This window comes from Temnothorax americanus, unplaced genomic scaffold (assembly GCF_048541705.1).
Source record: "Temnothorax americanus isolate GAGA-0224 unplaced genomic scaffold, ASM4854170v1 Scaffold131, whole genome shotgun sequence".
NCBI classification, from domain to species: domain Eukaryota; kingdom Metazoa; phylum Arthropoda; class Insecta; order Hymenoptera; family Formicidae; genus Temnothorax; species Temnothorax americanus.
Window position 1 is genome coordinate 8,704 of NW_027509266.1, and position 12,797 is coordinate 21,500.

General features: G+C 29.9%; 1 protein-coding gene across 1 annotated transcript in view; it reads right to left on the reverse strand.

Moving 5' to 3' along the window:
* Positions 1-1,539: 1,539 nt before the first annotated feature.
* The window catches only part of LOC143894209 (potassium channel subfamily T member 1-like), a gene marked incomplete at its 3' end in the record, with an annotated part of 136,206 nt that continues 124,948 nt past the window's right edge, over positions 1,540-12,797 (reverse strand). Inside the window, exon 5 of the mRNA XM_077400352.1 lies at positions 1,540-1,614. Within this exon, the coding sequence (XP_077256478.1) occupies positions 1,540-1,614 (75 nt within the window). The remainder of the gene's footprint in view (positions 1,615-12,797) is intronic.

Genomic DNA, 12,797 nt, shown 5'->3' on the forward strand with positions numbered 1-12,797 from the left:
GTTCCCGGGGAAGTTTTTTGAAGAAACCGGGGGGTATCCAAATTTTTCCAATTTTTTCGGGGGAAAAAATTTTAAATAAATTAAAAAAATTTGTATAAAAAAGGGGTAAAAATTTGGGAACCGGGAAGGCTAAAAATTGAAAATTTGTTTTTTTCCCAATTTTTTTGAGAACCGGTATCCAAAATTTTTCCAATTTTTCGGGAAATAATTGACCAAATTTTAAAGAATTGTCCACATTATAAAGAAAATTTAATTGTTTTTCTCCTTCAAATCCTTCAAATTTTAAATGTGTATAATTTTTTGATATTGATTTTTTGGAAACCGGTTTTTCTAATTCTTTCAATGTTTCGGGAAATTAATTGACCGAATCGCAAAGAATTATATATGAAGTAGGGGTAGAATTTTACGGAGAGCGCCATGATGTGTACAGTTTTTGTTACGGATTTTTTTGGAAACCAGTTTTTATTTTTTTCAATTTTTCGGGAAATAATTGATGATTGAATCTCAAAGAATTATACATGAAATAGGGACAAAATTTCCCGGGAAGTGCTATAAAGTGTACTATTTTTTGTTACCAATCTTTTTGGAAACCGGTTCCAAATGACCAAATCTCAAAGAGTTGTATATAAAAACAGGGAGGGAAAGAAAGAGGGGGAGAGGGAGAGAAAGAGAGAGAAGGAGGAAGAGGGAGAGAGGAGTAAAGGAATAGAGGGAGAGAGGAAGAGAGAGAAAAAGAGAGAGAAAGAAAAAGAGAGAAAAAGAGAGGAGGGGGAAAGAGAGAGAGAGAGAGGGAGAGAGAGATTATTTGCGTGTTTTACTACATATGTCCTCCGGGGCGAAGCCCAAACCTCTAAACCTAGAAAAATGAAATTTGAGGAGTATTTTGTTTCTATAACGTAAGCACTCACTAAGAAGGGATTTTTAGAAATTTGACCCTTAAGGGGATGAAACGGGGTAAAATGTGTTTTCACGACTTTCTCAATATCTCTTAGGTCCGTTGAGATATCGACTTGGTTTTTGTTTACAAAGGTTACCCATACAAGTGCTTTAAAACATTTAAGATTTTGCTTTAATCAACCCCTAAAGGGGCAAATCTAAATTTGAGGGTGAATTATAAAATCCTTCGCATACCGTAGCGAAGCACGGGTGTATCAAGCTAGTATGATATAATTAGATAAAATTGTATATAAACATTTTTTTCCGGAAGATCTCTATCTATATTAATAAATAAATAATTTTAAAACCAAATATATTAGAAACAAATTATGACAGGCAATCAGAGAAATTAAGCAGCTTGGGTTATCATTTTGGAGAGATTACTGGCCATTTCGTATATTTATTGAATTTACTTTAAAATACATAATTTCACAAAGTTTTGTACAAATTTGCAATCAAAAAATTTGTTTATATGCAATCAAACAAATTTCGTAAATATTGCAAGTATGCGCATAAAAATATATTGTTAGCCCTATTCTTGATTGAACTAATTTAGAATAAGTGTTAAAAATAGAAAGCGATTGTGTTCTCTTACGTACTTACCGTGATTGTGAACGGGATCGTGTTGACCAGTTCCAGGATGAAATGGAAGGACAGGAGCTGCTGCCAGACATTTCCCTGTGAACATTACGAAGACAGCTCAACACACCCAGCGACAATTTTATCAAAGTAGGAACTGTGAATAACATTTCAAAAGTAAACATGCGCTTCGCTGTTCTGCATTTTCTAAAGTAATTTTGTAAATATTGTGAAGTCAAATATGCACTAATAAATTTACAAGATTTAGGAGTTTAAGAGATTCTCGCGATCTATTTTCACTCATAAAATTACTATTTATATTCATATTTATTGTTATAAAACATCTTGTACAGTTAACAATAAATTTAAGTTTGATAATAAAATATTTTCAGATCAATTTTATAATTTTGTAATTTTAAAAAAATTTATGAGTAAAAATATACGCGATATACATATTTTATGCATGTCTGCATTGTTTTATGCACATTAATCGCTAATAATAAACAAAAACAATAACTTATTTTTATTTATTTCATTATATTTTTATTACAAACTATATACTCGTTATTTTATTTAATCGGCAAAACGATTTCTACGATGATTTAAATCACGACACGCTAAGTATAAGAGTGCAGAAAATTGCAGCCAAGAGGATTAATCGGAAATTATATCTTCTAGATTGCTTCATAAAAAATGTCATTTGCCGCATCAGCGCCGACAGTAATTAACTTTAGTCGTGAGACAGAAAAGGTGAATACGTGCGTAATCAGATCAGGAACTTCTTCGTTTTATCGTTAAACTTGCCGGACTGACTTGATGTACATCTCTCGCCGAGAACGTGACGCGCATATTACATTTTTGCTTAAACCACGACCTTTCATCACATTATGCATCTCTTTGATGTTAACGATTGACTTTTTATCTCGATAAAAGTTTTGCATTTGTAGAAAGTACGTTCTTAATTAAGAACAGGAAACAATCCTCATTTATATATAAAGATATTTACAACATAATCTTCTTACAAAAAAAGAAAAAAAAACTAATTTTATTACACATTGTCAAAGTAACATGTTATTTTTTTTAGGTCTCTTTAGAATTCGCAACATAATATATAATAGAATGTCGCGCGCACAGCTACATCTCACATACGCTAATTCAATGTATTATTATATTTTCGCATTTCATAATTATGTATAAGATATAATACAGTTTGAAAAATTTGTTGTAACTTACAACTTAATAAATTTAACTGGCGCAAATAATTTTTAAACAGTATTCATTTATGCGAACGTCCTAAATAATGTCGCGTCTTAAAATACTTCCTAATTACCATTTCGTTTTATCACGGAATATTCAACAGCAATCAACAGTGTATATACTATACTGCAACTTCATGATGTAGACGGGATATACGTTAAATTCTACCTTCAGCGCTTTAAATAGCGATACTCGTTATGTAATAAAGTCATGAAATTTATGAAAATGCTACTTTGTATTTCTTTTTTCTATTTTAGGAAATTATTTTAGATGATTGCTTTCATGTATTTTATTCTGTCCAAATTAAATTATTAACATAATTAGTTGCAATTTAGTGAAAAAAATAAACCTATTTAAAATTATTTTTTGTTAATTTTTTATGTATATATATATTTTTTTTATATATTTTTAAAATATATATTATATTATTTTTTTGTGCAAAGTATTTTTTTTCCGATGCACTTTAATAGACACCAATTAAACACTCCAATTTTCGTACAATGTTTTGATATAAAATTTTTTAACGTTTGAGCTGCAGGTGGAATAGCAAATTTATAGACTGGAAACGATAAAATGTGTGGATGTAATTAAGTTAACAATACTGCGTAAAGTACTTTAAATGATCATTGATCCTACTCTTATCTCCTTCAACCCTTTTTATTCGATGCAAAAAATTTATAACAAAAATCTCTGGAAGAGATACCGTCACCTGTGTCGGATTATTCAAGTCTAAAGGGTGTCTCGGATTATCCAAGAGTCTCATTTTCGTTGCAAATCCTTCACTTTAGCTCTATAGCGAGCTGAAATTCCTTTGGAAAAGTGTGTCCGGTGAATCAATATATTATAGATTCGTGTGTTTGCACCCCAAGCAATTTTGTCGATCTCATACAAACGATTACGAGAGGATCTGCTGTCCCTGAGAGACGAGAGGTTTCTTCGAACTTCCTTCGACTATCGGGTAGATAAACTTTCATTTATATCGGCTCATACACATCTGCTTTGCTCTTTATATGACGATAAGCTTGACTTGGGTTTCCTAATACACGTTCGATTTACTTTACTCAAGTAATTTTCAAACAACAAATTCAGAGATAGAAAACATTAATTAACACTTAGTCGCTGCGTCACAAAGACCACCTTAAAACAATAGTGTATGAGCGAAGAATTTTGAGGAAAACAAATTTTGCGCTAGCCACATTTGCCAACGTTTTTCTTGTGATGTATTGGCTTTTTAATACGGTTTTCTATATTTTTGCAACACGAAATAGAGGTAAATCAATTTATCTGGCAGTTTGTCATATTGCTAAAAATTGATAAATATAAAATTACAATATATAAAAGTTATTAAGAACAAGTAAAAGCTACTCAAGTAAATTGTTATTTATCTTTCCAATAATTTTTATTTACAAAGAACAACATAAAAATAATTACTTGATTTAAAGTATTCTATATTAATCAAAATGTGCGTCCTGGTTTTAATATCTAATTGATGTTAACACAAAATTTAGATTATTTTTATGCTTATAATTATGTGATTAAAAATGATTGATTGTTCAAAGAAAACTCTATAATCAAGATTAATTTTAACCCTAATTATATTTACAGAATCCGTATACAATCCATATACTATTTGATTTTTCTTCATATTACTTAATTATTAAAAATAATCTCCTTTCTTATTTATAATAACATTATCTAATGCTATTGCTGTATTTCTTTTGTTTTTTTTTTCATTATATCAAGATACTTATAACAAGATACTTATAAATTATTTGCATGGTACTTTTTCACATATGGTTTTATTTTCATCAAAAAAATGATCGTCATCCTGGAAAGAAATTGGAAATGCAACAGCCACGCTCATGGGATTCATCTCTTAATGGAGAGTCTCTGCGGAGAAATCACCCTTCTCTTTTTTTCTATATTTATCAAGGCAATAACGCAGGTTAAAGCTCCACAGAGGCTGCATCCAGACGATAACCAGATGAACTTTTTCGAGAACTCCATGACTATTAATATCCACTTCCGGGATTTACAAACTGGCGGTTACGTCGGCAAACGCAATTTAAGGGAGTACGTCGACGGAAAAAGATGGACTAAAATTTCAAGCTCTTTCTGAACACATTTTGCCGTCTTAAGTAAACAAGATTATCATTATTATCAATAAACAATATGTAGCGGAAATGTTCTTTAAGACGCAAATTTAACCCAGGTAGCAAACAAAAGTCATTTTGACGTCAAATACTAGTCATGTTTGTACAAATGACGTCAAATGACCAAAAAGCGACTGTCTTTAAAAATGACATTATACTGACGTTATTCCATAACGTCATTATAACGTCTATTTTTAGTCATTTTTGGTTTATGACATCGGCGACTAATAATGGACGTTTATTAGACGTCATTTTTTAGACCATTTATAGACGTCATTTTAAAGACGTCTTAAAGTTGTCCAAATAAGGACTTTTTGTAATATAACTATTTTTAATTCTTAATATTGTATAATAAAGTAATAATAAAATTAAAACCACAAAATTAACTACAATATGATTGTTTCGCAACTTTATGATTGAAGTGGCGAATTTATGGTATCAATGGATGTAGTTGCGTGTGATTATAGTTTTATGATAACTATTTCATGCAGTGTTATAGCTATCAAGAAGATTATCATTACAAGGTTTTTGAACACTTTAAAGATGTATCTGTTATAGACAAGTACAGTTAATAAGGAAGCATCAGGGTGAGAAAATCGTCACTGTCCACTGGATCATCGAAGTCAAGCGACTCGGGCGCGGTACTGTACTAGGATGGGTGACCGCCTTGAGAGCGGCTATACGCACATGGCTTGTAACAAAACAGTTAAAAAAGCTTTTTTTTCTTAGATAAAGAAAAACAACATTTTTTTATAAACGTTTATCAAGTAGACATTTTTTTAAATTTTAATTTCATAAAAAACATTTCTAGAAACCGGTATGTCGTAATGGACCTATTTTTGCCGTCAATAAGACGTCAGAAAATGACGTCAAAATAACGTATCCGCGATGACGTCAATTGTCTGTGACATTAGACCGTCATTTTAACGTCATTATGCCGCCAGTTAGTGACGTCAGGAATGGTCAGTAAAGGACCAAAATTTGACGTCAAAATGACTTGTGTTTGCTATACCTGGGATAATAAAATGTTAGATTTTGGAAGATACCCAGGTAGCAAACACAAGTCATTTTGACGTCAAATTTTGGTCCTTTACTGACCATTCCTGACGTCACTAACTGGCGGCATAATGACGTTAAAATGACGGTCTAATGTCACAGACAATTGACGTCATCGCGGATACGTTATTTTGACGTCATTTTCTGACGTCTTATTGACGGCAAAAATAGGTCTATTACGACATACCGGTTTCTAGAAATGTTTGTTATAAAATTAAAATTTTAAAAAATGTCTACTCGATAAACGTACGTTTATAAAAAAAATGTTTTTTTTTTATCTAAAAAAAAAAAGCTTTTTTAACTGTTTCGTTACAAGCCACGTGCGTATAGCCGCTCTCAAGGCGGTCACCCATCCTAGTACAGTACCGCGCCCGAGTCGCTTGACTTCGATGATCCAGTGGACAGTGACGATTTCTCACCCTGATGCTTCCTTATTAACTGTACTTGTCTATAACAGATACATCTTTAAAGTGTTCAAAAACCTTGTAATGATAATCTTCTTGATAGCTATAACACTGCATGAAATAGTTATCATAAAACTATAATCACACGCAACTACATCCATTGATACCATAAATTCGCCACTTCAATCATAAAGTTGCGAAACAATCATATTGTAGTTAATTTTGTGGTTTTAATTTTATTATTACTTTATTATACAATATTAAGAATTAAAAATAGTTATATTACAAAAAGTCCTTATTTGGACAACTTTAAGACGTCTTTAAAATGACGTCTTATAAACGTCCATTATTAGTCGCCGATGTCATAAACCAAAAATGACTAAAAATAAACGTTATAATGACGTTATGGAATAACGTCAGTATAATGTCATTTTTAAAGACATTTTGGTTATTTGACGTCATTCGTACAAATATGACTAGTATTTGACGTCAAAATGACTTGTGTTTGCTACCTGGGATACTTTTACATCGTATAAAGTAATTTTATTATTATTAAAAAATTATATTATTATTTAATGTAATTTTTAACATTTATTCTTATTCTACTCTAAATAATTTTTAAATAAGAAAATAAGACTTCAAAAAACTTTAACAACAAATACCTCAAACATTTTCTATATATATATTGTTACATAATAATCTTTTTTTAAAATTAGTTATGTAATTAATTGCATTAAAATTTTTATACATTTTAATTAAATCGACTAAATAATCGATAAAGTTGTAAAGTTGTTTATATGTATAATAAAACACTATACACAGTAAAAAATAAAACGTAATTATAATATTTTTTACATGTCCCAGAAAGTCCACTCTAAATTTTAAGTTAAAATGATTCATTCATCGTGTGTTACTTGTTGACAAATTAAAAATGTTAATTGACACTATACTTTACATTTATATTTGGTTTTTTGGCTTTGTTTTTTAAGTTATATTAACACATGATATTAATTATTTTACTTGAATTGTAATAGAAACATTTAATTTTAGTAAATTTAATTATTTTGCATGTATGTCAAAGTTTACGATTATTTGAAAATTTACTTTAACTTTTGTTTATGTGTTAAAAGAACTTGAAATAATATTTAATTTCTAAATGTATAACATACATAAAGTGTTAAGTTATCACGTTGACATAAATGTAACACATGAAAATGTTAAGAAAATAATAGCATAGCTGTTGTATGTTAATTTTACATTGAAATAATAGGGTCAGACGCAGATCATCATTGTGCGTGAAATCAGTAGTAGATTTATTAATCCTTTTCAATACATTATTCCGAAAAAAAATCCGGACGTTTTGGTTCTGTTTCGAACCATCTTCAGCAGTAACGGAAAAATTCTGTCACACGTCTTTTGTTACTGCTGAAGATGGTTCGAAACAGAACCGAAACGTCCGGATTTTTCTCGGAATAATGTATTGAAGAGGATTAATAAATCTACTACTGATTTCACGCACAATGATCTGCGTCTGACCCTACTGACGCCCTGACTTCTCATCACTTGAATTTCGAAGGTCCTCATATTAAATCATTGAAATAATAATTAAATCTTGCTAACACAAGAAAATTTTAACATATGGACCGCTATGTACACATGATTTTTTACTGTGTATACATATATATAAAGTTTCAGATTTATGTATTTTATGTAGGGTAGATAGTCTAACAATAAACCAGTAATATACCAGTATACACTATAATATGAACCATTGCAATATTTCATAAATGTAATGTTGCTTAGATTAATTGTGCTTGTTGTCATGCAACGACTCGCATTTGAACCCCTCTCTTCGGCTCCCCAATTGGTCGGCAAATCGCGCGAAAGACGGCTGTTTGAGGTTACATTTTGTGATTTTTGGATGACAAATTAAGTTTTTTTTCGTAAGTTTTACGTATTTTTCATGTTTTTGTTGTTAGGTATATCTATCATCTTTTTCATTATTCTATAATTTTGTGTGTATATTTGGCTTTATAATTCTGTAAGCAACTTTTTTCTGTTCTATTATTTTACCGTATTTTTGGAAGATTATCGTAAAAAATGTTACATAGTCTACAATGAACCATTTTATTTTTTACTACAGTTATTTGTGTTATAAGCTATAAGTCTTATTAAACTGACTAGTTGTTACAATAAATAATAATTTAAGTGAGAAAAAGTCTAATTAAAAATAATAATTTTAATTGTAAACTTTTTAAGTAATAAATAAAAACATAACATGTATAATTAAGTTAACTTTAATTTAAAATCCTAATCTTACTTATCATGTGTTATAATTATCTCTTCTTTAAATAAACATTTTAAAACATAATAAAACTAAAATAACACTAACATTTCACAGTATAAAACATGTAGTTCATTGTTAAAAGTGGCTAAGTTTATTATGTACACACCCCTGTACACAATAAACAATTTGACGTTTTAAAAAAATCGAAATTGTAGCTAAACTTTAAAAATAACTTATGAGTCATCTTATACAGTAATGTAGCCAACTAAATTCATGAACTGTATTCAAAAACACAGATCTCTAACTCAATAATTAAGAAAAATATATAATTAATCCTCTGAAATTTACATGGTTCACTGTTGGACTACCTACTCTACATACATGTTACATTCAAATTAATGGAATTAATAAAATTTGATCAAAAAAAGATGGAGCGTGGAGCCGTAACAAGGTGTTGGTGTTCATATATTCTATACTTCCGTAAAGAATTAACAAATTTTATGTACATACTGTACGCGTACTGTAATAAAATTTTATTTAATAAAATAATGAAAATCAAATAATAAAAGAATAATAGAATAAAAGAATTAACTGTTTGTTAATTTTTAAATTATTTTTGTCAATGCTTCCACATCACATTTTTTTTAAGAATATAATATGGTTACAGTTTTCAACTTTCTATTTTCATCTTCTCGTTGGACTCAATTTTATTTTTCAAACCTGCTGCTTTTAGTAAAATGAATCTGCAATAGTTTCACACAACTCTTAGCTTCAAATGTTTAATTCGTATAGCAAAGCGTAGGATAATCCTGAGCGTATAACCATGCAGCTAATGACTCTTTAGATTTCATTTGTGCGACGTCTTCGTTTCTTTCCGAAATCCGATAAAAGGGTTTCTAGAATTTCGCAAATCCAGAATAACTGGCGGAAACATCGTCGACAGGAATGAGAAACGATCATCGTAGGCGGACGTACGCGTCGATCCGTATAAAAGTGCAACGTTCCATGATCATTAGTCATATAAGTTGGATTATAAACTTCATTCCGCTTAAGATTATGATGCGTTGCATTGCATCGCGCAGATGCGTCGCATCCACGTGTTACCTTGCTAATTTTGATATGACGGTATATGACAGTTTTCGAAAGAGCCTCGACACCGAACCGCACCGCAAGTCGCGGCTAAACTTACAAACAAGGGAACTTGATGCGATTTTGCAAAGCGTCTCTGTTGCTGTCAACTCATAGTGGCTCCGGCAACCGCAACATTAGTAACCGCACGCTGATGCGACACTGAGACTACAATTATTAAATTATCTATTAAGAATATCAATACTACTATCTTTTCTTATTTATTTTTGTGGTGAAAAAAAGATCGATACCTCACGTACTGACATTTTCCGCAAAAACTTCTTGATTATAATTAACAATATCAAAATTTAGAGACATGGATAATTTTGCTAAAAGTGTCAAATAATATTTATGCTTATGCTATCATATATGAAATAAATATAAAAATATTAATATCTTATTAAATATTATTTTTACAACTATATATATATACTGTGCAGAGACCGACGCGTGTAATATGTCGGAGACGGAGACTTCGATGATTGGAATATTTAAAAAAATGACAAGAGCTCGTTGGTAGATTAGAACCTATTATATTGTTTTAAGGCTCTTATTCACTCACGGCAGCCATCTTCGATTGATGACGTCAAAAGTGAGAAAATATATCATGAAAATTCTTGTAACGTACATTAAAATAAAAATGTTTTTTAATTAAATAGTTTATAAAAAATTAATAGAATAGATTTTTAAAATATACCGAAAACTTCCATTTTGTTTGGGTAATTAATAAATAACTCATATATGTCGAATTGAATTGTGACTAATCAAGAACGAAAACAAGCTATTTGACAGCTGTCGAAATAAAATAACAATTTTATTGGTCTGAATTATAATAAATTATATAGCGCACTAATTACCGCGCCTAGCTTTTATTGTTAAATTTGTCAACTTTTATTTGATTTTATTTAAAAGAGCTTACATGTATAATATATTTTATTTATTGTAAAATAAAAATGTTTGTTTATTAAATTATAACAAAATGAGAGTCTTTAATATATTTTAACATTATAATTTTAAATGTAATTAAATATAACAGTTTAAAAAAAACACTGCATTAAAACAAAAACAACTGTGCCGCAACTAACAACGTAGAACTACGTTTATAGTCACTAGTTCATGTTAAAGTATTCAGCGAAAGACAGTTGACGTAGGGCTACGTCAATTGTCACTATTTTATGTTTAAGTATTCAGCAAAGGACAGTTGACGTAGCCCTACGTCAAATGTCCTTCGCTGAATACTTTAACATGAACTAGTGACTGTAAACGTATAGTTCTACGTTGTTGGTTGCGGCACAGTTGTTACGCGGTGCCCGTTTGATTTTTATTATATTGGCAATTTTTTTCTAATTCTATTATGTTCTTCAATCGTTTCTACCCTTATTTTGTATACAATTTTTTAAAATTTGATTGATTAGTTCTTGAGTTATATATAAGCGAAAAAAATGTGCAAATATATATAAGCAAAAAAAGTGTGCAAATTTCTAATTTGTAAAATGAGATACACAATACGAGAAAAATCCAATTTACACGAGAATATTAAAAAATTATGCATATTTCTCGTTATATGTATTATGTATTGTATAATAAACTACAGTAATCTGAGATAAATCTTTTAGAGAATGTCATCATTAACTCTAAAGAAATTTGAAACAGAGATTTTTTATTAACATGCAATTTAAGTTACGTAGCAACCGGAGGATATTACATTACAAACTTTAATAACAGTACATTTGATTATAATACACCTGTACGTTATTGATGTAATGTTATCGGCTTATCGCCAGAATGCTCGATTAGCGAATAGCATGACGGACTTGCTACAGACCGTTGCAGATTATATCGCGAATTTTGCACGTGCGTGCGTGAAAATTTATCGATGCAGTAAGATCAAATAATCATTTAACAGTAATATAACTTTTTCCAAATCATCGTTTTTCGTTTTTGAAGTAATTAACTTACAGAAAATATTTAAAAATTTTATTTGTAAAATAAAAAAATTTCTCTATGCTTTGCTCAAGATATACACAAAAAGATGAATATAAAATAATTAAATAATTAAATTTGATCCTAATATATCTATGTATATTAAAATAATAAACAATTTTTATGTTATATATTTGATATTGTAAAAATAACTCGAAACTTTTTATGTATGTAGTATCTTTACTCAGAGACAGTTTACACTCGACTCTTCGACATCGGTGTCGTCACACTCAACAAAAACCGATCGCCCGCGCGTAGCTTGCGCCTTCACGGGAAAACGAATCGTCCGGCAGGAGTGCTCCTATCCCTCGTGTCGCGGGTTTTACAAATCGGAATTACACATTATAATGTTCTTATAAAACTAGTAAAGGAGATAAATGTTCGACAGAAGCTCTAACATACAACTCTAACATTATCTTCTCTCGATTAATATCTTTCTTCAAGTATATAGAAATATTCACAATCCAACTTTTTTCAAATTATTTTAAATTGTTTAAAATATCAGACAACAAACTTAAAATATCATACTAAACATTTTAATATTAATTATTTTTTTCTCAAACTTGGTTTACATTATTTTTGTGATTAAAATAAAATAATTAGCTGCAGAAGAATTGCATTTTAAACGAAGAAATAGGTATCTGCTCGTTTAATCGCTTTTTATTTCACCTTTCGTATTTTTGAAACAACTACTATTACTACAAGTTTTTTTAAGTTTTAAAGAAAAAAAATTTGAAAAAAAGAATCGATTAAAAAAGCCTAACCGACCAAAAACATCGCGACATTCCTCTAATTAATTTTTTGTAAACTTTTTAATTCAAAAGTAGTCTCTCTGTATATAATTCGAGGCGAGTTGGGGTAAAACTTCTTTTTCCGAACGAATAAATCACGGAAGCAAATAGCTTGCGAGTCATTGAACGTCAATCTTGCGCGATACGATGTATTCAGTCGACTCAAAACATCTAATCACTGAACCGTAAACCATCTGCTCTGAATAAATAAGTCACACATTAA